The 27478-nt window shown below is 43.5% G+C and overlaps 1 protein-coding gene across 1 annotated transcript in view; it reads left to right on the top strand.

The window, feature by feature from the left end:
• The first annotated feature begins 3199 nt into the window (after positions 1-3199).
• LOC126412853 (muscle-specific protein 20) overlaps positions 3200-27478 on the top strand; it is a 32707-nt gene continuing 8428 nt past the window's right edge. Inside the window, exons 1-3 of the mRNA XM_050082712.1 lie at positions 3200-3380; positions 13562-13773; positions 24204-24324. Of these exons, the coding sequence (XP_049938669.1) occupies positions 3351-3380; positions 13562-13773; positions 24204-24324 (363 nt within the window). The 5' untranslated portion in view covers positions 3200-3350. The remainder of the gene's footprint in view (positions 3381-13561; positions 13774-24203; positions 24325-27478) is intronic.

Raw genomic sequence — 27478 nt, 5'->3', positions numbered from 1 at the left:
ATAAGCAAATTTATGAGTGGCATCACAGATTCGTAGAAGATGGTTGCATCTGCAAGCGAAAAAGCACGGGTCGTCCACGCACATCGGATGAAAATGTCGAGCGTGTCCGTGCAGCTTACGAAAGGAGCCCTAGAAAATCCACGACACGGGCAAGTCACGAACTAAACATGTCTAAAACAACGGTATGGCGCGTTCTGAGTAACCGTCTGCACATGAAGCCGTACAAACTGCAGTTATTGCAAGCATTGCGTCCTGACGACCACAACAAAAGGTTCGAATTTTCAACTGCAATTCTACAGGACATGGAAGAGGACAATTTTGCCGAACGATTAATTTTTGCAGATGAATCAACGTTTCACATTTCTGGTAAAGTTAATCGGCATAACGTACGAATTTGGGCGAGTGAAACTCCGAGGGACGTTATTCAACATGAAAGAGACTCACCAAAGGTTAACGTCTTTTGTGCAATTTCGGTAAACAAAGTTTATGGACCTTTCTTTTTCATGGAGAAAACTATCACAGGAACCATTTACCTGGACATGTTAGAAAACTGGCTATTTCCTCAACTTCAGGAAGATTCAAATCACTTCATCTTCATGCAAGATGGCGCCCCACCACACTTCTCTGAACCTGTACGACGGTACCTAAATAACACCATTCCAGGACGGTGGATTGGAAGAGCAGGAGCACAAGATCAATGTCATCGTCTGTGGCCTCCCAGGTCACCAGACCTTACTCCCTGCGATTTTTATTTGTGGGGGTACATAAAGGACTGTGTTTATGTCCCACCTATGCCCGCTACTCTTCAAGAGGTACGACATCGAATTGTTGCGGCCGTGAATTCGGTAACTAAAGACCAGTTGCGTCGTGTGTGGCAAGAAATGAGATACCGGTTTGATATTTGTCGTGTAACAAATGGTGCTCATATTGAGGTACAGTTTTGATATTTGTTGTGTAACATTTGGTACTCATATTGAGTGAAGGACCGTTGGAATTGTGTTTCTATCATTTGTAGTTTTTGAGAAATAAATGTTTGAAATCTGCTCTTTCTTTTTGAAACGCCCTGTATAAGTGAAAAAGTTTATCGTGAGTTTCCACAACTATGAAAAGTGCAGTCAAGTATAAAAACAGCAAAATAGCACTGAAATCTCTAAAATGGTAGAGATATCACATCATTCCCAGGCATATGTTACGCATCAAGAGGTTATCAACAAAATCAATATTTTATGCATACAGTAACATACAAGCGGAGTGGAATGAAACAAAAGAAATGGAAGTTCTCCGGTTCTTCCGCGGATGATGTGGGCTGTACGTTCCCATGTTGTGGTATTTCAATGAACTGTAATTAGAGCACGAAGTATACGAGAGTAAATTTCGGCGTACTTTTGTCTTATTTTTCAATGTAAGGGCGAAGTAACGCTAAAGAAGTTATTAAACGTTTCACTGTCCCTCCGTACAAAGTTGACGTAAACATCAGAATCGCAGTGCAACGTTTCCATTAATGGGTTTTGCTCATTTTAAACCATTCCCTGGACCAGCATATTATTTTCTTCTCCTTTAAACACAGTGCCAGAGTCAGTATTAGGAATGCTTTATCTCCATTTGTAGTCATTCCCCCAGCATACACTAAAAGCGTCTGCTTCAAATAAGGTTAAACTGAAAAGCTTTCTTTGTGCGTGTGTCATGTTTGACACATCCGTAACTACGTGAGAGCGAACTTGACAGGCAAGTTTTTTTCTTTTAGGGTGGCCTTAACAATTTTTAAAAAGTTTCATTGTCCATTCGCAGGCAGTTGTTATAATCTTCGAGTTCTGAGAGTAATATTTCCTTTAGCACACTTTGATGGGTAAATCTCTCATTGTTAGCCATTCCCTAGACTCAGAACGCTCATAAGCGAATGAATTAGAGCCACCTACTTGTTTTATTCCAATTAATTTGTTCCCCTACAGAATTCATCCCCTACAGCTCCATTTAGTTCAAAAATGGTTTACATGGCTCTAAGCACAATGGGACTTAACATCTGAGCTCATCAGTACCCTAGACTTAGAACTACTTAAACCTAACTAACCTAAGGACATTACACACAACCATGCCCAAGGCAGATTTCGAACCTGCGGTCGGCCGGGGTGGCCGAGCGGTTCTAGGCGCTACAGTCTGGAACCGCGCGACCGCTACGGTCGCAGGTTCGAATCCTGCTTCGGGCATGGTTGTGTGTAATGTCCTTAGGTTAGTTAGGTTTAAGTAGTTCTAAGTTCTAGGGGACTTATGACCACAGCTGTTAAGTCCCATAGTGCTCAGAGCCATTTGAACCATTTTTTTTCGAACCTCGTATATTACGAAATATGACTGGCTGGCTGTATCCGTAGGTAAGAGCTGAACTACATATCCGCAGATATGGAGCACAGTGTCCGCGTGGCCTTATGATTTTTTCTGTCACTTGGCGACTGTTCCATCTCTGGCATACATTTGTGTCAAAAATACGAAGTATCGCAAGCTGCAGCGTAATTCAGAGTGCACGTTAAACTGGAGGGCCCTCTGTAACGGTGTGCGTCGCTTCACAGGTTGGAGGAAGACAAAAAAGAGTATCACCTTCAGCAGAATCGTGCCTTGTAGCACTTCTACGTTCAAACCAAACTTCGAAATGAGGACAACTTTACTTTAGATATGAAAGATTATATTGCAGTGACATGAAGAGAAAAATCTCCCTTGTTTAAAATAGCACGAGTATAAATGGCTTACTTTTTACTTTTTGTCCACATAGAAATTACATTGCTTGTTATAAACGGGGAAGAATAAGTTCTTGCACCGTGTCACACTCGGAACACTATTCTACATTTCCGAAACTGTTGAGATCCACTTAGGCACCAACTTGTTCTACGCCATACGCAAACAGCTTCTACGCACCTGGTGACTAATATGTTGTCCAATATTCCTACCATCCTGTGTAAACAGATTAGTCAGCGACAAATTTGCCACAAGAGTAAGACAGAATGTAGGTGGCGAAAGCGGTTTCCGCTTTGCTGACGAGTCCGTCAGCTCGGCTCTACTTCTCGGGCTCGTTTTATTTTTCTCCAGCGGCAGGCTCTGGGCAGCCGCGTTGCACCAGGTCGCCCCCCGTCACCCGAGAACACGTCACGGTGCGGGGGCGGGGCGGCGCGCGCAGGTGTCCAGCTGGAAGCGCCGGCCGTTTCTGAATAATTCGGTTATTTTCGGGAGGAAAATCCGAGCGGCTCGGCCCGTGGTGGGGCGAGCGGCGGGGGTGCTATATAAAGGCGCGCTGGCGGCGGCCCGCGCAGTGTGTGAACCCCAGACCCGTCGCCAACCCAAACCGCATCCACCGCACAAACGACATGTCGCTGCAACGCCAGGTTCAGGCCAAGGTAAGGCCCCCTGCCGCCGTCCGCTGCAGGATGCTTGCTGGCGACACCACGTCTCTGCCGAAATCGTGATGAAGTTGTAACAGTTCTAGCTGTCACTTAGTGTGTGCGTCAACCTCAGCTAGGCCAAACAGTTCTACAATAACTGGGCGATACTCCTGCCGTGTTTCTATGTACTCTGTCCTCTCGCAATTAGCACTGTCTCTGTTTGCTCATCCGACTTCTGAAATTATTACCACACTTTAACCTCCTTCAAATTTTCGATCACGAGAGTACAGTGTGATCGCTATTTATTCGTAGCCCTTCTGTATTACGTCGAGGTGACGGCGCATGTAGTGGGACTTTTCTTAGGCCACATTTACCGTTATACATGTAACACAAAATCAGTATGTTATAACTGTCTCAGAGTTTCCATATCTAATAAAAAAGTATAAAATTTTAGTATACTTGATACATTAATGACGAGATGGATCTGTATTAAAACCAGAACGAATACATATCATTTAATATTTATTACTAACAATGAATACAGCTTTCAAAAATTTAAGTAAATAAATAAATATAGAAAACAATTTCCACATTTTCACAACACATTACCCCGTATTCTTTCTGTTCTCATTTCACATTTTGTCAGTAATTTTTCTACAATATTTACATATCAAAAGTCTAATTCTGTTATAGAATAAAATAACAATATTTTCTTTATAAAAATTCTTTCAGTCGTTGTTGTTCCAAGGAAAATTTAAAATTCCGCTTACAAGAGTGTCTCTGGTTCTGCTGCTCCTCTGTGCTAACAACTTTTACTAGCTCCTCGACTGCATTGTTTTATAACTTTGTCCAGAGAACGCGACCCCATCGACTAATCAAAGCATCTTTCGGCAAACTATGCCCACGATAGTTACATATAAAAAAAAAATGGTTTCATAATCATGTTTATAATATTTTGGAATAATCGTTTGAACTCATTCCCTTTGTGTTACAAAATACTGTGGAGGAAAGAAAAGCGGAAGAATAAATTACGTTAGGTCCAGTTATGTCAGGAGAAAATACACCCTGACAGCGAGAATCCATCCTGACTGGCTTTAGGGAGTACCAAAGTGTGATAAGGTGCGGCGAAACATCTCAGCAATAAAATATCATTTTTCAGTAAATGTCAGGTGAATGGCCCCACGAGACGCAAGATAAAAGTTATCCTACCGGGACGGCGGAATTCAACCACGGAATTTCTGAGACGTGAAATCCCCATATCTTCATTCAACTACAGAAAACTGGAGTCAAATGTGGTTTTTGGGAAAATGAATGAAAGCTCGTTAAATCTTACTCTTCCTCAAAATTAGATAGAGCATTCTTCTCCTTCTTCTTCTCTTCTTCTTCTTCTTCTTCTTCACTTCACGTATTAGGCAAACTGCCTGTGATAGTACTCGTAGAGCAATGCTAGTAGAGCATTGTTGAAAAGCAAAATTAAATGCACTCTAGAGGTAATTATATGGGAGATTACCTATCATATACTAAAGAAATTGTGTTGGACCATATTAAAATTAATTTGATGTGGGCTTCTGCGATTTTTGGGTAGCGTTGCTATGCCGGACAGTTAACATTGCACATTTATTTCCTGCCTGTGCCTCTGGTTTATACGTGGCATTACCATCTGTGTGTGGTGAGAATATAGAGAACACAGATGGAAAATAATGTGTGTAGCGCGATTATGAAAGTATGGTTGTGATTTCAGTAAGTCTGTTAGTTGATACGTGACCGAGTAGCCAGTTCTCACCTTTAATACTAGATTAATAATTACATTTCACTAAATACGGACTAAACGTAAACAAGTGTAATTGCTAAAAATTTCATTTGTATGTGAGACACTAAGATTGAAAACGTTCGGAAAGGTTGCAAGAAACTATGCACCATATTGTGGATATCTAGTTCGCAGATACGCGCGAGAAAATGTGTAACTGTGCAGAAATGTAAAATCGAGTTCGAAGGGATCTGGTAATGCAACTACTCCGATCTTCTGATATGTCTACTCAAAATCTCAGTAGAAACAAGGAAGTACGACCATACGCGGACTCAACTTGTGCGACATGCGTGGTCTTCGGAAGGCGTTGGTGCCTTCTAAAGCGAGTTTTAGTCCATTCGTGGGCGTGGTACGTTGTTGCAAATGTGCCAGTAGTAGGCGTATGCTTGAGAATGAGAGATACAATCATGCAGATTAGTCCATAGGTTAATTGTGTGTGGCTACTATGTCGAAAGTCGGTGACAATGGCTGACAGCTGAGCGATGTGGCCTTAACACGGTTAACGCTACCACGAATGTACTTGCCTTCGCATGTGGAAGGTAGCCAAAATGCGACAGCCCACACATTTATGTCTCCTTGACTAGCCAGTCTGTGTCCGTGTTTGGGGCGCAAGCAGGGGTTTGCCAGACGCGTGCTGCTCCTGCAGGCGGGCGACGCCCCAGCCTGGTCCCGCGCCGGCCGTGTTTGCTGTCAGCGCGACAGAGACGGCGTCTATTTCTGCTCTCGGGGCCCGTTGTCGCCACAGGCAAACGTGGCGCCACAGCAAACCTCACCAGCCGCTACCACTTACTGAGACCCCATCGTACTCTACATCTGCACACATACTCCGCAAGTCGCCGCACGGTACGTGGCGGAGGGCACCTTATACCACAACTACTCGTTTTCTTTCCTGTGCCACTTGCAAACAGAGCCAGGGGAAAGAAAACTGTCTATATGCCTCCGTACGAGCCCTAATTTCAGTTATCTGTGCGATCATTATTCTAAATGTACGTTGGTGGCACTAGAATAGTTTTTCAGTCAGCTTCAAATGCCAGTTATCTAAATTTACTCAATAGTGTTCCCCGAAAAGGACGTCGGCTTCCATCCCGGGCTTCCCGTTTGGTTCCCAATGCATCTCCGCAGTACTTTCATGTTAATCGGATCTACTGGTAACAAATCTATCTGCCCGCCTCTCAACTGCTTCGATGTATTCCTTTAATGCTACTGGAAGGGGCCCCAAAGACCCCAACAGTACTCAAGAATGGGTCACAGTAGCGTTCTACACGCGGCCTCCTGTACAAATAGTTCGTATTTCGTAAAATTCTCCCAGTAGACCGAAGTCGACAATTCGCCTCCCTTCTACAGTTCATGCTCGCTAAATTTCATATCGCTTTGTAACGGTACACCCACACATACTGGTGGTTCATAGTATTTGATATAAAACAGGAAAAACTGTATTCTAAAACGCTATATTCGGACAATTAACGCTGCTTAAGGACTTTCTGAACAATATAAGACAAAAAGAGAACTGCGAAGTTTCATTACGCGCCACGGATGCCTACAAACATCTGTTAGCAATGGGTGGTTTGTTAAGTAAGCACTGGTTCAAAATGGTTCAAATGGCTCTGAGCACTATGGGATTCAACATCTTAGGTCATAAGTCCCCTAGAACTTAGAACTACTTAAACCTAACTAACCTAAGGACATCACACACACCCATGCCCGAGGCAGGATTCGAACCTGCGACCGTAGCAGTCCCGCGGTTCCGGACTGCAGCGGCAGAACCGCACGGCCACCGCGGCCGGCAGTAAACACTGGTCATTCTCATGAAAAAATGTGAAACGAGCCTTTTGCATCAACAGCGCTCATTTATCCGATATTTACTAGACTCAGACCTGATAGTGGCGCCACTATGTCTTTCGCTTCTTCTGGACCGAGAACCGGATCATGCAACTAGGAATAGCGGATCTACAGTTCATTTTAGAAACGCAGTGCGACTTCTAGAGTCTTCACGCATAAAAACCGTTACGACGGCAAAACCTATTTCCTCCCGACATCAGCAAATCAGATGGAGTAAGTCTCTGTACAGTTTTTGTGGCGTGTAATAATATTAGAACCAAAAGGTCCTACACTATTAAATGGAAGCGGCATTTGCTATCTCAGCCAGATCCGTTCTTGAATGGAACACAGCCTCGAGAACACCTACTGTGCATTAATCTCCAGTTTTTTTAAGGACATCTGTCAAATAACAAAAGGAACGAAGAATTCACTCGAATGTTGCACATACTAGCCTAAACGGAACAGCTTATACAAATACTTCAACTTACTTTTGAAGTAATTTCAGTGGCTGCCAGTATACTTTCATTACTTTGTGACAGCGGTTTATAACTGAAATCATCACCAATTTAGTAGTTATTTTCTTTTAAATTGAACTCACAACTTCGTTTGTCGAATTTATATTTTCAGTTTTAATTATCTGTAAGGACAAAACAATTACTCTCTTTATCTTTGCGAACATTTTACTGTATCGTAAATGAGTCTCCATAGATCAGCATCGAGAGCGTGACCCCGTCAGTCGATCCAATACATCACCGGTGCTCTGTATAAAAATAGGAATGGGCGCATATTTAGGTCGTTATAAGTTATTCTCTGCCACGATGTAGACAGTGAGTAGTGGAAAAGGAAATATGAAAGGCCGATTGAGTAAGCTGCTACTGCTGGACAACATACTTGAAGTTTACTTACAGCATTCACAGTTTGCCTACTGAAGTGTAAACGAATTGTATATAACGATATTCGTTCGTTTTCTGCTTTGTGCTACTCAGTTAGGAATGTGGGGACTGTTACTCGAACAATACTGCTGTCGATGAGGAGCTGAAGTTGGAAGAGAAAAGCAGGTCGCGGAGTGCTTGAGGCAATCTGACCGGATTCCGCGCCGGCAGCGACGAGTCAAACCCAGCCAACTCGGTACAGGTGGAAGCTGCCAGAAGCACTTCACCCCGTTTCTCGGAATGTCGTCATCTGCCCTCCCGTTTATTTTTGATACTTTTCACCACTACCCAATCCGACTATCGTCTGGAATCCACTGTGGACGAACAGTTTCGTCAATAAAAGGGCGCTCCGCTGTGGATGACAGGTGCGAAGGTTCACGCTGTGGAGACGGTTGAGGTGTCGCAACGCGGGTCGGTGTGAGGTTGTGCGCAGCAGTTGCTCCAAAAACAGCCAGCGGCGTTGGCAGGCGCGCCTGCCCCGTCCTTGTCAGGAATTCACGCCAGCCGCCAAAACACAATGGACTGCGCCGGCAAGCCCCACCTCACGGGCACGACCACTGCTCTGCCGACCCCTTCCTCTGAAGCTGCTCCATGTGCTCTTACCCAAGACAACAACGTACACTGTCTTTCCGACGATTCATGGTGTTACCCAAATTGGTTGAAATGGCTCTGAGCACTATGGGACTCAACTGCTGAGGTCATTAGTCCCCTAGAACTTAGAACTAGTTAAACCTAACTAACCTAAGGACATCACAAACATCCATGCCCGAGGCAGGATTCGAACCTGCGACCGTAGCGGTCTTGCGGTTCCAGACTGCAGCGCCTTTAACCGCACGGCCACTTCGGCCGGCACCCAAATTGGTAACGTTGTTGTTGTGCGTGGTGGGCAAAGATAAAACTGGCCCGTAAAATATTTCGTGCACTTTGAGGTAGTCAACCCAACTTACATCATCTGCTTGCGGGGTAACTGATGTAGGATGGGTTACCACTCTTTAAAGTGCTTGAAATATTTTTCGGTACAGTTTCGTTTCGACCACCCTATATTTAGTTCGTCGGGCCTGGTGGTCTAATGTAAAGTGTGTGGCTGGAAACCGTGAGGTTGCAGGACCGAGTCCCAATAGGAAATTTTCAGCCTGCCTTTAATCTACCCCTCATCTCTCAACGATGTGAGGAGTCACCACAAACGACACGTGATTTGCATTCCACCTTAAACTGTAGGCCCTTTTTCCCCAATTATACATTAGGGGCATGCAAACCACCGAAGTGGCATCCAATTGAAATGAGGCGCTGAGAACCATAAGGGCCCAAAACACAGAAACAAAGTTTTGAGAAAAATAGTTGTTTGTGAAAATCAATTTTGTAGGCAAACTGCCAGTCTTTTAGGTTTGACTTGTTTTTAAACGAGTCTCAACATGCTTTGTTTCCTATGAAAACTCATGTAACAAATTCATATTATGAAATTTCAATTAATATTTAGAATTATTATTAATATTAATCCACAAAATGTTCATACACTGGCTAGTTGCGATAATGTCCTTTGTCTGCTCTGTGGTTTGTAATTAATGTGAAGATAGAATCAGAACATAAAGAATAGATACTAAATGTAGAACTCACACAATTACGATGTATACCAACATTTCATGACCCTCGTTACCACCATTTTCATGAAGCACATTCTCTGATTTGAGATTATGATAAAGCTCTTCACTTTAGGCTTGAAATCTATTAGTTCTGTGGAGTTTGATCCAGTCATATTGTCAAGTATTTGTGTTTCGAGCTTGGTATTTGCCTTCCACCCAAGTATTTGTTGCATTAGGTTTTCCAAGGCATCTACAAAGTGTGAGGAAAACTGTCACTTGAAGAAAATGGTGACCTCCCACGGCTACAGTGAAGACTATGCTACATTAAACAACAGTTCATCGCAACCAGTTGAAAACTTCATCTTTGTAAAATTTCTGAAATCTGTACTCGTATTATTATCGTGAACATCAACTTTTGGGTTGAAGGTGACGATGGTAACACTCCTGAAGGTTCTGAAACCATGGAAACTGAGCCTACGATGGGGTATCCCTTCAACAGCTTCCGGCTTTTGTGAATAAATGGGAATCGGGGTAGACTGCGAGCGTTTCTACAATTATGGAAATTTGTGCTTTGGTCTCTTATGGATGTGAATATCAGGGAAATCTGTGAAACAGCTTTTCGCAAATTTTCGTGTGTAGAGTGTAAGAGTACAACATTCATAAAGCTTGTTCACTTTAAGATCAACAGATGTCAGGAGCGTGCATACATGCAAAATCGACGACAGTGTGCTTTAGGTCCTTACGGTTTTCAGCGCCTCAAATACTTGCACAGGCCACTGGCCCACACGCAATTAATGCGATATCTGACTTCAGCTGACATAAGCAGAGTGGGAAAATCAGTCAGGGACGCCACACTGATACCGTGTGAGACCGATTCCAGCCTTGGCAGTGGCTTCATTTCAGCGAAGAAGAGAACCCACAAGATTTTTCAGATGTGCCACACCCAGCTATAGCTTCACAGTGATGACTGCATGCCACAGAGCTAACAAATTGCGGGGAATACTTCCCGCTCGGTGATTCGTATAGTCCCAGATATTTCCTGTCGTATTGAGAGCAGATGATATAGCGGACCGGTCGAGGTACGATGCTGTGCCTCAGTGTTCGTCAGTTAGGAGAAGTACGCACACACCCTCTGAACGCGAGTCTTGCCATCTTCCTGGAAGAAGGCAGGCCTACATCATGGAGATGCAGAAGAAAGGGAAACACTCGGTCAGCAAGAATGTTGAAATATACATCTTGGTTAATGTTCGTGGTAACATGAATGAGCGCGCTCAAGTCGTGGTACGAAACGCACTCTGAAAAATCTTTGAACCACCTCCAGCCTAAACTACGCCTCTGCTACACATTGGGCCGGCCGAAGTGGCCGTGCGGTTAAAGGCGCTGCAGTCTGGAACCGCAAGACCGCTACGGTCGCAGGTTCGAATCCTGCCTCGGGCATGGATGTTTGTGATGTCCTTAGGTTAGTTAGGTTTAACTAGTTCTAAGTTCTAGGGGACTAATGACCTCAGCAGTTGAGTCCCATAGTGCTCAGAGCCATTTGAACCATTTTTGCTACACATTGCGGGTTAAGCCCGTCATCCGCCCTTTGACGCCTAGCGCCATTTGGAAACAAGCAAAACTGGGACACGTCGGACCACGCTAAATGCCTCCAGGCAGCGACTGGCCAATTCCGGTGTTGTTTGGGCCAATTAATGCTCTAAACTCCATTGCATGCAGTTTCCTTCGCAATGTTCACTCTGAAACTGCTTGAAGCGGACGTCCACTCACAGAAAGCAGCAATACCTGTCAGTTTTCAAACCAACTGTCACTCACAAGGCTTGACATTTATCAACGGTCCCTGTAGGTTAGGATGGTTTCACGAGTGCTGTTCTCACGCCGTGTTACTCGGCTGCGAGTGGTACACCATTGTCTGTCGCCACATTGGGCAGTCCGTGTTGATACAACAACAAACCGGGCAGCTTCATTCACGGTGTCATCAAGGGAAGGTCTAAGTACGACAGCTGCTTTCTGCTGCCCAGTCACGTCTCTATGTCGACTCACGTTACTTCGCTGACTCCGTTCAACCGACTGGCACAGACACACAACTTCACTGACACGACTTAACGTCGGTGATGGAGGCGCAGATGCCCGCCTGGTACTAGTTCTACACTATCTAAAAGCGACCAGTGTGCTCTTTTAATAAGGTGCCTAATATGTTGTCTGTTGAGCTTATCACTTCAAGCATCGTCACATTTTTCACACCTTGTCCTAGGAATCAGGTGAGCAACCGAGACTCGCTGGGTTTCGGAAGATATTACCCATCTGCTTTCGCCATTAAAAAAGTCTATTTTTAATGTCGTCAGTTATCAAGAACGCCAGTTTGTTGTTTAAGATGCGTTCACGTTCGTCCTATCCAGTTCGTATTCACTTTCTGGCCGTTCAAGATACGTATTATTCCTACAACTGACCGTATTTAGAGGAACTGTGTTCTCAGGTTTTCAATTTTGTGTCCGACAATTTCCACGCCGTAGAGCGTGTGATGCTGAATCGAAGAGTCAGTGGTTTACAGTTTCTCTAACAGTGTGGGCGACGGGACCCTTACGTGATGAGTTCCGCAATTACATTTCTTCCAGAGAGTACAGAAACTTTCTTTTTAATGAATGATACATTTTTAACTTAAATCTCTATCACCTAGAAAATATTGTTAACTATTGTGAAGAGATGTCACACTCAGGCTGGGATGAGAATTAAGAATGTTCGTTTTGGTTTGAATTGGGTTTTCTAAAGTCATCTTGAGGTTCTTCTTCGAAAAGATTTACAACTACTATGTCTTCAAACAGTTACTATTTATCTTTTAACCGTTTTCAACAAGGGCGAATAACGCAGATTTCGTGAAAAAATTATTCTAGGGTCTACATATATAACGCATCTAAATACTCCTGTTACTCTCAAGAATACACAGTACTTAAATTGTTTGTTTGTCTTGATTATAGATATAGCAGGCGAAGACAATTGTCACTATAAAAGAAAATTGAAGACAAAGATGCAAGTACAAAACAGGTGTTACTACGTTTTTACGTAGATGTAAAGTTAAATTGTAACATCAAGTTTTGAAATGTATAATGATTCGCGCTAACTGTGCAGATGCATATAAACGATATAAATTTGTGTTATTCAAGTTCTTGTGTGCATTATTCACACTTTTCTAGTCTCCTCGGGATAACAACAATCCTCAGGCCCAGAAGTAAACAGCTATCCAGCGTCACCAACAACCAATGTTAGCAGTCTAACAGCGGGCCCACAAGCTGACGAGGTTGTTTCAACTATGCTGCAGAAGTGTCGCTGGGGAGCCCTTACACATCCACCATACTGTCCTGATCCCTCCCCATGCGATTTCCACATTTTTGGAGCCCTGAAGGACATTCGTGGCTGTCGATTTGCTTCGGGCGAAGAGGTGCACGCCTTAGGACTATGATGGATCCGCAGGCAGCCATAGACATTTTTAAAAAAATGGCTCTGAGCACTATGGGACTTAACATCTGTGGTCATCAGTCCCCTAGAACTTAGAAGTACTTAACCCTAACTAACCTAAGGACATCACACACATCCATGTCCGAGGCAGGATTCGAACCTGCGACCGTAGCAGTCGCGCGGTTCCGGACTGAGCGCCTAGAACCGCTAGACCACCGCGGCCGGCACAGACATTTTTCCGTGAAGGTACTGACCATCTCGTCTCTCAGTGGGAAAAGTGGTTAAAAGTTATCGAGAGTAGTTTTGAAATAATAAACAGTTTACTTATTTTCTTCCATCTGCCTCCTTTTTACTTGACTCCCCCTTATACGCTAGGGGCACATGGCTTACTCATTGTGCATTGTATCTCTCCCAACACCAGGCAAAATACGGGATGAAATCCTCTACTCCCTGTATCCCACTCCAATTCCGGTCTACATGACTGCGCAGACAGTACTTTCCAAAGGCCAATATCCACTTTTTTAAACGCAAACGTGTCACGAATTGCTGTGAGGTATGTCGTGTTGCGAGGTCGGCAGCGCGGCTAACGGCGACCGTATCTGTTGACAGCTCGCTGGGAAGAGAGACCCCCAGCAGGAGAAGGAGGCTCAGGCATGGATTGAAGCCGTACTGGGGAAGAAGTTCCCGCCAGGAGAGGCCTACGAGGACGTCATCCGGGACGGCGTCGTCCTGTGTGAGGTCATGAACAAGCTGAAGCCCGGGGCCATCCCCAAGATCAACACCTCTGGCGGGCAGTTCAAGATGATGGAGAACATCAACAAGTAAGTTTACTGCAAAAACTCTTTACCCTGTCTCCTTCCTATCTAGTTGTCTGCAGGATTTCATCAACATATATATTGGGCGAACAAAATAAAACTGGCGCAGGAAATATTTTCTGTAGCTTAAGATAGACATCCCTGCTTACATCATCCACTCTTGGGGCAGATATGTAAGTTAGTTTGCCTATTTAAGGTGTGTGATATTTTTCAGGTCAGTATTTGTATCTTGTCACAGATCATTACTCTAGTTTATTTTCAGGAAAGGAAATATTTATAGTATAAAGGAGCTGTACCACATTGTCAACTAACGACCGAGGTGGCGCAGTGGCTAGACACTGGACTCGCATTCGGGAGGACGACGGTTCAATCCCGCGTCCGGCCATCCTGACTTAGGTTTTCCGTGATTTCCCTCAATACCTCCAGACAAATGCCAGGATGCTTCTGTACTGTCTGAAAGAAAATCATGCAACGAATAACTAATTAAATACCTTGATTGAAACAGGGGTGGCCCAATTAAACATAAAATATGAGTACCAAAACTCACACAGATATAACGATAAAAGCGTCCATCAAGCTACTAAATGAAATTAAGAAATGGTTACAAGACTGCATAAGTATGTACAGAAGACTTGGGTACAGGTTGGTGGATTTGAGATAGAAATGATACAAACACTGTGGCCACAAAAAACGCCGGTGATTGCCGAATAAGTTCACAGCCTAAAGAAAAAATCCATAAAAATACGTACAGTTCTCTTGCCCAAGCTCATCTTGAGTGCAGCTTGCTGGCTGTATGAGTTAATTCATAAAAACGAAACTTTGATGTGAAACAAATAATTCGTGGCCCCCCTCATCACGACGTACACAAATGCAGCCCATGTTTATCACTCTCCTGATACTCAGGTACAGAGGATGGGTGCGATAGTGACTGAGAATTTTAAGTTCAGCCCCAACATCTGTGGTCAGCTCTAAAGTGAAGACATCTTCCTCTGCAACACTACAGTGCAGTCATCACCTCTTTAAGGTCTAGGATGAAGAGGCGTACTGTAGCATGCCCTGAGATTATCTTTCTCCTCTCATCCACAAAACCTAGCTGGTTCTGCCAGAGTTGGATTGTCGGTAGCCACTAGCAGCATACTTTCCAATTTCTCACCAATGGAAAGTTTATTACAATTGCAACATACTTCCCATCTGCTAACGAAACAGCCGTGGTTAACCAATACTGCTCAGTTCTGTCTTAGTGTGGGGCAGCACACAGAAATTCTCTTCCACTATATCTGTGTTTTAGCGTTACATCCAATAGAACTGGTTTCATTTCCGCGGTCACGAGTCTGCAAAACCACAGCAACACTGTTGTCAGCCAACCGTGTGCCTCCTTACAAAATTCAAACATTTACACCTGTGTCCTCCTGCAGCCCCCAACTGCTAAGTCCCATGCTAAATGCATTGCGTTTTTCTCTTAACTCCAAAGATGTCAGGGTATTGCCTCTGTCGACAAACAGCACTCGGTTCCCGTCATGTATCTTTCTGAATCCTGGCCTCCTGCAGAAACATTTTTTTTTGGCCTGTGTGCTATGATCTGCGCATCGCTCTTGTGCTTTGTCACAGCCAGCGAGTCATCTCAAGTTATGGAACAGCACTGCAAGGACCTGTGCCACACAGAAATAAAGGAAACAGTACCGCTTAAATTTGCAATCATTGTTGTTATATTTAATTGTGTGCGTACTTTGATGTAGCATTAATAATTTAAATTGATTGGCTATCCTCATCTGAACACTTGTTTATCAGTAAGGATACAGAACGGTATTAGCTAAACTGTCCTGTAAAACAAAGTACGATCATACAGCATAGGTTCGAATACCTATGATTGGCTCAATGATATTACATTAATAGAGCCTAGTACGTTATACTAGATGAAGAATGTTCGACAGAAACAAAAATTACACAGGGAGTGCACTAAGGAACCACAACATAACTTCTAATGTACTCAATATAAGTAAAGGATTTATCAGAGAGAATAATCTAATTCACATATAGTGCTGATGTCTACAGGAGAGCGTCGTCGTTGGCCGATCGTAAGGAAATACAGAAAGACTTGGATAAAATTTTTACTTCGTGAAATGAATGGCTGCTCTCCTGAAATGTTGACTAACGCAAGATAACGAATACAAAAAAGAAAGAACTCGCTAGGGTCCCATTACATCAGGTCTCAATGTACATTGTGGTAATACTAAGACCACATGAAATGGGACGATCACATGTGCCCCTCTTAGGTCTCAGTGACTGACGCACGGATGTGTGATGCAAGAGGGCAAGATGTAAGCATTTTGTACCCAGATCCGTCCAACCTACGTGAGCTGTGAACAGTGGAATCCTGGTCCAATGTTATAGACAGCGTGGAGACCATAATGTGTAATTTTAGTCACTTGACGCGGCCATTGTCTTCAGGGCGAAAACGTATCCTATACATTACTAGGCAGGTGTGTCGAATTGAATGTCTATGATTATACACGGTCTGCTAAATAGTCACTGGAGACCTACATCAGTTCGCTCCTAAGGCGCCATCGTTGGAAATAATGGCATCTGTCTCGAGCAATTGACCGTGGAACAAGGATCCTCTACTAAGTACCGCTACAACGAAGTACTGTGGGAAATTGTGAGTTTCTGGCAAATTGACCTGGCACACACTCTGCTGCATTTGAAAAGTGTTCAGTGGGAATAAGATTGGGACATTGAATAGAGCAATCTGATAAATACACCTGATTTTTTCCGAACCATGATACAATGGACCTTCCTTTGTCCACACGATCGCTGTCATGTTGCTACAGGGAAGACACGATTGCAAATTAAATATTGTATTAAGGGACTGCTTTTTTCACAAAGAAGTTGTCTGTATTGGATGTAGCACCTTTTTATTATAATTACACCTTAATATAAAATGAGATGCGAAACAGAGAAAAGTGGTCTTTTATTTTGATGGTTTATATCATGACTAAATTTTCAGGTAACTCAAATAAAATTGATAGGGAAATCATGAAAACTTCGGCGTGTTGTTCATTATAAAAGGGTCCTGAATCTATCATCTGATAGACTGCTTATTACCTCCTACTCAACTTTTTTTGTCTGGGGCCTTGTACGGCCGCCCACATGCGCGACTCGCCACGTGGTTGTCCTGATAAGTTCATTGTGTTACAATCAGGTTCGCCCAAGTAGCGAGCGTTAGCTATACGTCCTCCACACATTATCTGATTGTCCCTCGTAAAACCTTCCACTTGTGAGGACACCAAGTGACTCTGATCAAAACTTGTTAGGGTGTGTCCCATTTGAGTGGCGAACTAATGGTGACAATAACACCAATTCTAACCCCAGTCTATACATCACAGTTAATGATGGTCATCACCTCTTGTCGAAGCCAAGCTACTTCTCCGACCTTAACTGTAATACAAAGGCACCTTCCCAGGAAAAGAAAGAGTCAAGTAGAAAGTAACAAGCAATGAATCAGATTCAGGACTCCTTGATTATAAATAGCCCACCGACGCAACCATAACTTCGCTATCAGTTTTATTCGAGTTTCCTGAAGATTACTCGTGATTTAAACTGTCAAAGAAATTTCCTACTGGAAAGAAACTTCAGATATTGCTTGCTGACAGACTGAGGTATCAAAATCTGGAAACCATCATTTTGGGAGAAGCTGATAATTTCCACAGAATGGCGTCGACCGTCAGAAACTAGTCAAGTTTTATACAGTCGTTCCTCTTCCTCTCAGAGGCGTGGAGATACATTGAGAACTACATTTCCGACTGTTTGAACTGAGGCAGAACAGGGAACCTCTGTCGCCAAAAAGGCGTGGTCAACTCCCATGTCTTAGTAGGGAAGCCCTCCTACATACTTGACAACGGCCTTTTTTTTTTAAGTCGGAAATTTACAGCAGTTTTTGCGTCAGCTAAACTATAAAAGGTCTGGCCGTCGCAACGTCCAGCCCATTTTCAGTTTGAGCTTCGAAACAGAGAAGCAGCTGCAGCTTTGTCACCACCCCGGCCGCGTTCTGCTAAAGGCATTTACGACCTTACAGTTAGTAGCAGTTTGGCTGTTTATCACGTTGAACAGAGCAGAGCAATGTCGATCACGAATGCATGTCATTTTCGGCGAACACGAGTGCCCCGCGCTACGATCACTAACCAAGCCATGTGGTAAGATTCACCAGAACCTGCTCTTTTGTCAGCCTGATCTGCTCTCTTGGTTCAGTACTCTCTCTTCTGCTTGATCATAGTTCTACGTACCTAGCTGTGGCTTCAGCACATGTGCTCTCCGTCGTCTACCATTGCGTAACGTCAGTGTATGCTATCCTCTGCTAAATATTGTTTTCCATAGATCTAATTTCACGATACATCAATATTCTTTTATTCTTTACTTCTTTCTGACAAGAACAGTGATATCCTCCCAGCTTTCTCCGTATCTAAAAAATCAGAGAGCCGCTGCAAGTAGGAACGTTGCCGACGGTCTAATACTAAGTAGGTAATCAATCTGAAATTCCAGCGATCTGTTAACATTTACCGCGCCGACAAAATAGAGCAAGCTCTTTCGTTTTCGTCGTTTGGCATTGCAAGAGCTGTGGAGGACAGCGAAGTGAGGTAGCCACGTGATAGCAGGATGTGAACGCCTAACCGCACAAATCGTTGTGAGAGAGTGAGGTGCGCCTTGTGCGCAGACAGCCCAGACCGCAGTACAGCTGAGCAGGCGGCCCACGTGCAGGCGAAACATCTTAAGATAACGTCTGGCTTTCGAAGAGCAGCGGAGGAGAGTCTATTCAGACGAAACACAAAGAGAGAAAAAAAAACATTAAAAACACTACGGCTCTCTGTGGCACCAGAGTGTTTACAAAACAAGAGACGCCTTACAGCATCACTGCAGAAATAACAACTTGATTTTCAGCTTTTTTTCTTCATATACGCCTATCCGAAATTGGCCTGTTTTCCAGTTTTAGAATTACTACCTTTACCAACAAAGACACATATATGTTTGTAAGTTATTGAAGTGCAGCCCATTTTTTTCTGTTTCGCAGCTCATTTTATGCTAAGGCGTTATTACGCTAAAATGGTGCTACGTCTTAATGGTGATAACTTTTTGTGAATTACACAGTATAGGTCTCTTAATACCTTACTTTATTTGCAATCGCACCTTCCCTGTACCGACATGGCAACGATCCTTTAGACAAAGCAAGGCCCATTATATCGTGGTTCGGAAAAATTAGGTGAATTTGTCGGACTCCTCTATTCCCATTGTACACATCTGAAATGCACCAGAATGTGTGCCAGATCAGTTTGCCAGAAACTCACAACTTCTCGCAGTACTTTGTTGTAGCGTTACTTAATAAAAGAACCATGTCCCAAGGGTCAGTTGCTCCAAGGGTGAATTGCTCGTGAATTAGACGCAATTATTTCCAACGATGGCGTCTTAAGAGTAAACTGATGTAGGTGTCCAGTGACTCTTCGGCACATCGTGTATAATCATGGACATTCAACAAGTGGAAGGTTTTACGAGGGGACAATCAGATACGTGTGTGGAGGACGTATAGTTACCCTGATTGTAAAACAATGAACTTATCAGGACAACCACGTGGCGAGTCGTGCGTGTGGGCGGCCATACAAGGCCTCAAACAAAAAAGTCGAGTAGAAAATAATAAACAGTCTATCAGATGACAGATTCAGGACCATTTTATAATGAACAACACGCAGAAGTATTCATAATTTCCCTACAATTTTATTTGAGTTCCCTGAAAATTTAGTCATGATTTCAACCATCAAAGTAAAAGACCATTTTTCTCTGTTTCGCATCTGTAATTACAATAAAAAGGTGCTACATCCAATGCAGATAACTTCTTTGTGAAAAAAGCAGTCGCTTAGTATATTATTTTATTTGCAATCGCATCTTCCCTCTAGCAACATGACAGCGATCCTGTGGTCCGCCCCAGTAGCTGAGTGGTTAGCGTGACGGATTGCCGTCCTCTGGGCCCGGGTTCGATTCCCGGCTGGGTCGGAGATTTTCTCCGCTCAGGGACTGGGTGTTGTGTTGTGTTCATCATCATTTCATCCCCATCCGGCGTGCAGGTCGCCCAATGTGGCGCCGAATGTAATAAGACCTGCGATATGGCGGCCGGACCTGCCCCGCGAGGGGCCTCCCGGCCAAAGGCGCCAAACGCTCATCATCATCATCATCAGCGATCCTGTGGACAAAGCAAGGTCCATTATACCGTGGTTCGGAGAAAATCAGGCGAATTTGTCAGACTGCTCTATTCAGTGTCCCAATCTTATTCTCACTGAACCCTTTTCAATTGCAGCAGAGTGCGTGCCAGATCAATTTGCCAGAAACTCGCAACTTCCCACAGTACTTCGTTGTAGCGGTACTTAGTGGAGGATCCTTGTTCCTCGGTCAATTTCTCGAAACTTAGGCGCCTCTATTTCCAACGATGGCGTATTAGGAGCGAGCTGATGTAGGTCTCCAGTGACTCTTTAGCACACCGTGTATAATAATAGACATTGAATTCGTCACACCTGCCTAGTAGTGTATAGGATACATTTTCGCCATGAAGACAATGGTCGCATCAAGTGAGTAAAATTACACATTATGGTGTTCAGGCTGTCTATAACATTGGACCAAGATGCCAATGTCCACAGATCACGTAGGTTAGCCGGATCTGGGCACAAGATGCGTACATCTTCCTCTCTCGCATCATACATAAGTCCATCAGGAACTGTGACCTAAGATAGCGGGGACAGAACTACAAACAAACACCTTAATGTCTGTAGACAGTCACTCCAACTGTTTTCACAGTGCAGTGAATGAAATTTTCACTCTCCAGCAGAGTGTGCGCAGATATGAAAATTTCTGGCGTATTAAAACTTTGTTCCGCATCGATAGAGTCTGTTAGGAGGGATACCATCTCATCGAAAGTCCCATCCAGTTTTACTTGATTTCTCTTATAATCTGCAGCAGTCTTCTCTCACCAATATTTTCCGACACTCTTTCGTACCTTAGTCTTTCCATCCAGCTTATCCTGTACATTCTCCTCCACATCTAAAATGATTCTTGCCCTTTCTGATGCTCTCGTCGCATTTTCCATGTTTTGCCCCGTAGCATGCCAAACCACAGAAAAACACTTGCCAAGTCTTTTCCTCAGACTCTCATCTAGTGTGCCACATTAAAATCTCTTTCTATTCAATGCCACCTTTACTGTAGAAATGTGAGTTTTTATCTCCTAATGGGATCTTAAGTCTGCAGTAATCGTACTTCCAAGATATTTAAATGCTGTTACTTGGCTAATAACAACTTGTCCTTCGTTAAGATGTGCCAGTCTCCTTCCTTTGCCGATCACCATACTCTCTCTTTTTGCTGTATTGATTCTCATCCCATATTCCATATGAGCTTTATTCAGATATTTTAACAATTTATTTACAGTTCGTTCACTTTCTGCCGCTAGTACCATGTCATCGGCAAATCGTTTACATTCTGTTCTCTTTCCACCAATATCCACTCCTTTTTCCACCCAAGCCGTTCCTTGAAAAATCGCTTTACAATACTATACAACCCGGTTATGAATACTGGTGCTCGGGTCTAAAATAAATTTCTGTTTTGCAGAAAAGTAGCACTTACGAATCTGTGTTCTTAGCAAACAACATTTGCTCCAGTGATCCTCGAAATGAACCCAAATTATTAGAAAAATTTCATCTAGATGAGCCTCAAATAATCTGTATTTCTAGAGCAGAGGAGCCTAACGTTCCTGATGCTGTATGCAAGATTTTTGTGTGGGCATTGTGTACGATTCTATCGATTCTACTGCAGCAGTACATCTATATAAAAAAAAAACCTTCAAATTGACGGGAATTTGACTTATAAAGCGAATATACCGATTATTGCTGTTACACAGAACAAAGTGTATAGAGTGGAAAACTGACTACAGCAACACTTAATGATCAGTAAGAAAGAAAGATGACGATGGATTTACTGCATACAGTGGCCACAATCAGGATACGATGACTACATTTCTGATCGATGTCTGTGATGTTAGATGTTTAATTAAAATCATACTAGTGACTATGCACAATAGATTAATCGTGAATTTTTATCACGGCCAGTATTATAGCAAGTGTCTCAGTAAAAGTGCTACAGGGGTAGGACGAAAATATGGAAACATGAAAAATAGAACACATTACTAGGCCTATTATCGTGTGGGGAGCGGAATGACATTCGAATCAGCTTCCAGACGTCTAGGAAAGGATAAATATAGATTCCCCATGGTCTTTGAATGATTCTTATACCATTCTTGATGCAAAACAGGCACAAACTACGGTAACGATGATGGAGTTGGATAGCTATCATACACCCTTCTCCAAATGTAGTCCACAAAGGCTCAATAATATAGACATTTGGTAACTGTAGTCCCATGGGAGATGTGAAAATTCATCCTCGTGCTCGAAACACCAGCTCTGGCCGATACGAGCAGTGTGGACAGGAGTCCTGTCCTCTTGGAACACAGCATCATCATCAGGAAACAAAATTTATAGCATGGAATGGACCTGATCGGCTAGAAGGATCGCAAATCCTTTGCAGTAATTCGATCTTGCAGGGTACCCATGGGGCACATGGAATACTACGACATGGCTGCCCAAATCTAGGTCTAACTCCTGCCGCTTCTCACTTGTTGGACGTAAACTCGGTCAGAAGATTGAATCAGTGCGAAACAACTCAACCGATCAAATAACGCCGGCCGGAGTGGGCGAGCGGTTCTAGGCGCTTCAGTCTGGAACCGCGCGACCGCTACGGTTGCAGGTTCGAATCCTGCCTCGGGCATGGATGTGTGTGAAGTTCTTAGATTAGTTAGGTTTAAGTAGTTCTAAGTTCTAGGGGACTGATGACCTTAGCAGTTAAGTCCCATAGTGCTCAGAGCCATTTGAACCATTTTTTTGATCAAATAACGCACTTACATCGTTCATTAGTCAAGGTTTTCAGGATTCGTTATCACATTTTTCTCTTACGGGTATCACTGATGAGTGGTTTTGAAATTCCAGGTCGCCCACAATTTAGAGCTGATGGAACTGCCTTTGTGTTGATTTGGTGTTGACAGGGATCGCGAGTGCGACATTGAGTTCTGCTATGACATTTGCAGCTGTGGTCCTCTTATATTTCGCCACAGTCCTCTTCTCTGACCGTCTGTCACGATCACTCAATACAATTTCGCCCGCGTAGTGACTTAGCGGACGATGTTTTCGCCTACGTTGGTATAATGCACTCGCAACCATAAAGGACACTGTTCTTACAGGACTCCAACATACTGAGAACAGTGCACAAGTGCCGTTCGTGGCGAAATACGAGAGCGCAATCTGCCGGCTTGGCTACCATCTGTATTCACATAAAGGAAGTACGTTTAGAGTTTAACTCCCTGTCGACAGCGAGATGAATAGAGACTGATGTGCATTTATGTTCAAGCATCCATTTCTCTGGGTGTTCCCATATTTTCGTCCAAATCAGTCGCAGTTGTGTTGTCACCGTCAAGCTATGCACACAGTTTTCCCCCCATACTTATCTGTGGGGAGTGTTAAAGGCCAAAGTCCTCAATAGAAATGTGTAAACAACTGATGAACAGATTACTCGCTTTTTAAACGTTACTGTGTATTTCAAGAAGTCACACAACATCCGTCTGTAGGTTATATAATCTCTGGGAGCATATGGATTTTTCATGAGTTCGTGACGTCTCCAAGAAGTAAATAGACCAACTAAAGTACGTAGCGGTCTATTGAAATATCTCTTGGCAATAACAATAACAGATCAGAAGTGGCAAAAATTTAGTGAAGCATTTCTTCAAGAATGTTGCCACGAAAACTACGTGCTAATAATTGTTTATTACGAACTAGTTTCCGCCTTATTAGGGATTACTCTGACGATGGCCTAATAATCCGAAATTCGTTTCGTAGCAAACAAATATTAATTGATTAATCTTAAATATAAAATTCTACTACAAGTAAATGATGGGAGAATCCATTAAAATGATAGCCTCTTTAGTTTACTATTACCATACCTGTCAGTTTTAAACAGATGTAGCTCGTGAACTATTGGGAAACGAGCTATCACATGATGTGTTAGTCTCATAACGGTCTATATGGTTTTCTCTTAACGGGCTATATTGTTTTCTCTTTATATATTATTGTGTGTCATCGAGAAATCACACTGTACATCTCTGGCAACAAAACCTTGTGGCTCGCTGCTATTTTGGTTTGGAGTTGGTGGATAAATGTTTACCCATTGTTGGAGATGCCAATGGCAGTCTGCTGTTACATTCTGCTTATTAATACGCAAAGTCAGACAGCAGGTCCTCGGAATATCGTCCTTCCAGTTATTTACTTAAAGCCGCAATGACTGACTGTTTCTCTTGTCAATTCCAGGTTCCAGCAAGCACTGAAGGACTACGGAGTACCTGACGTCGACGTGTTCCAGACTGTCGACCTGTGGGAGAAGAAAGACATCGCGCAGGTCACCACCACCCTCTTCGCTCTGGGCAGGACGGTAAGCTCTAGAACCCAACATTCCGAAACAAACTCTGACTTTGGACCCATCTTCAGGAAATGAAGCACACCTATGCTAAGGGTTTCGTAAGACCATAAAATGTAGTTAGGCGCTTCAGAGAACTTTGGGAAAGAGCTGCTATCTGGAATCATAAGTGCCCTCTACCTTCTGCCGGTACTGGACGGCCTACAGCGTAAAACGCTGCTGACGCAACACCATGCTACTAAATTCCTTGGGCTGAGGGAAGATACAAATGGAAAGAGGGTCAGATGAAAGGTGACATTTCTCTGTTACCATTCCGGCCAAATTCTAACGAAGGAACTTGCGTTGGTTAAACTGATCGAAAGCTTAAAATACTCTTTAAGCGTCCTGCATTTGCTATAGAAAAGTTCCTGAACAGATGTAGCTGTCTAACATAGTTCGCCATTTTCATTCATTTTAAGTAAAAATACGAAACCGATCGAGTTGTTGTAGAATTGTAGTTACAGTAGTAACATATATATCCCACATTTACATGCTGAATATTTTTTAACTATAGATGTAGTGCACTGTTACAGCCTGATATCTAAATTTTTAACTAAGGCAGAAGAATAATACTTTGGTGGTGATTCTTCCAATTGGTATAATTTCACTTCATTCTTTGTTCTTTACTTTAGGTTGATTTTGTTATTACTACACATTCAACAAATTTTACTTACAGAGGTGGTATATCTTAAATGTAATAAACACAGATGCATGTAACTCTTAGATACGGTCTGTTAGATGGCGGATGTAACAGAGAGTAACGTGTAATAAGTACAATGCCATTTCAGCCTCGAATCGTTGGACAAGAATCACATACTCTGTGCATTAAACTGTCCCTGGATATACGAATCCGATGAGAAGGAGCCTGACACACATTAGTGGACATTAATATTCATTAGTTTTTACTAAGACTTGAAATATCATGGGAGTAGTTAAATTGTCTGAATCTCTATGGAGAAATTGTAGCTCATTACTCCTTAAGTGCCGAAACCACAAAAGGTGGTGATGTCACAAGGAAGGGATGCTGGAGCGAAATTCACTTTCTAACACTGCCCAGAGGTGTTTCATTGCGATGTGGACTGTGGGCAGCCGTTGCCTCACGGCTGCTTTATGACAGGTTGCATTGTTGTGCTGATATAAACAGTGATCATCTCCGAACTGTTCCTCTATTCTACGCAGTACTTAATGCTGTAAATCGTGTTGGAATCCTATCGAAATAGTTCATTGTGTCAATATCCTCCTCCATCTAGCGTTTTCTTAAGCGCTATGAGGAGCCAACGAAAAACATCCAGAAACTGTAACACAGCTTCCTCTGTACTTCACCGTTGCGACTACACACGATGGCATGTAATGTTCTCCAGGTATTCGCCAAACCCAAACCTTTCTATCGAATTACCATAGATTACAGTGTGATTCATCAGTCCAGGTCACTCTTCCAGAAATGCGTGGCATATGAAGAGCTGCTCGACCACTGTAACCTGTTGTTCTTAATTCCCTATGCGCCAGTTATGATGTACTGCTGGTAGCACTTTAGAACTCACGAGTGTTTCTTTCCGCTGATTTCAAGTGAGTGTCTACAACCAGCCTCCGTAATTCTCGATGTTGCCCACTCGTCAGTACATGAGCTCTACCTGCTCTTCCTTTAGCTGCTTCGCGTTTCCGCTTCACAATCATATTAGCGGCAATGGATTTAGAAGAGCTGAAATGTCTGTGATGGAACCCTACGAAAAGCGTCCAGCGTCATATGTGCAAGGTATGGAATAATGCTACGGAAAACTGCAAATCACTGTTATTAAGTGCACTACCTCCATGCATTTCACGCTTACGCACAAACTGAGACACATAAATTCTTCCTGTCGTACACCATTTTGCTTACTTCGTAAGAGCCAGTGCGCTCGCCATGGAAAATAATCACCTCTGAATATCAAAGTTTTGCATCGTGGTTGTAAAGAGTACACGGTGGTTTTATATAGTGTTGTATCATGTTTTAGCGCCATAGAACAATAACGCAGCGTTCATAAGGTATGCTCGTTATCTTGTGTTCCATCTAGCGTAAATGCTTGTCCACAGGTACAAGTGAATGCCAGTGAACACTGGCAAATTGTCTGAGGAAGTTCGTCGGCTTGTGCTCGCTTCGAGTCACTGCAGTGGAAATCAGGCTCGACACAGACTGTAAGGTGCATTTTAGAACACTTGTCTCCACATATATATCATTAAATAACCGTGGCAATAAAATTATGAAACTATAAGATGACAGGGAGACATACAATCATCAGTACCAATAATTGACTACAAACGGAAGAGTGGAAAAGGACGTAGGGAAATTATCCTCCGCCACACACCACACTGTGGCGCCGAGCCAGGTGACGCAGTGGCTGAGGCACAGAATTTGCGTTCAACAGGAGCGGATTCATTTCCTCATTTCCGCGTAATAATGCAAACGCCAGAATGGTTCCTTCCTCCACTCTCGACCTGCCAGTGCTTGTGCTCGCTCCATAATGAGGTGATCGCAGGCGTGCTTTACATGTTAATCTTCTTTTCTTACGGCAGCTTGTCGGATACTGACATCCACTTGTTTATTCCCCCCGCCTCTGTCGCAGAGAACGTTCACTAGTGAGCCAGAACATTACGACTACTGCCCACCGCGACACATAATTCCGCCTACTGCTGTTGTGGAAAGGAAAGGATACAAGCGGGGAATCTTTCTGGCAACTAAACAAGCCGCAAAAGAGGAAATCCAGTGGCACAGGCGGTTTTGACAGAGGCCAGATTGTTATGGCCTGGCGCCTGGGAACGAACATATCGGAAACCGTGGAGATGGCCAGCAGTTCGCGTGCTGCTGTCGTCAGCACATATGGAAAGCGGTTGAAGTGCGCTACAGTCACGAGTAGGCGACACGGTTCTGGACTTCGACGACTCGTCGCAGAACGTGGAGGTCGGGAGCGAGCAGGGCACGCGGCGATGTGTGGCAGATCTGATGACAGAGGACAATGCTGGTACAGCACACGTGTTTCAGGGATACACCATTCGGCGCACATTTTATAACACTGGGCTTCGCAACAAACGCAAACGTCTCCTATGTGTTCGGGTGTTGACCCAATGATATCGTCACTTAAGACTGCAGCGGGAC

Source organism: Schistocerca serialis, chromosome 7 (genome assembly GCF_023864345.2).
Source record: "Schistocerca serialis cubense isolate TAMUIC-IGC-003099 chromosome 7, iqSchSeri2.2, whole genome shotgun sequence".
NCBI lineage: Eukaryota > Metazoa > Arthropoda > Insecta > Orthoptera > Acrididae > Schistocerca > Schistocerca serialis.
Note: the sequence above shows the minus strand (reverse complement) of the source record. Positions and strands in the feature narration are given on the sequence as shown.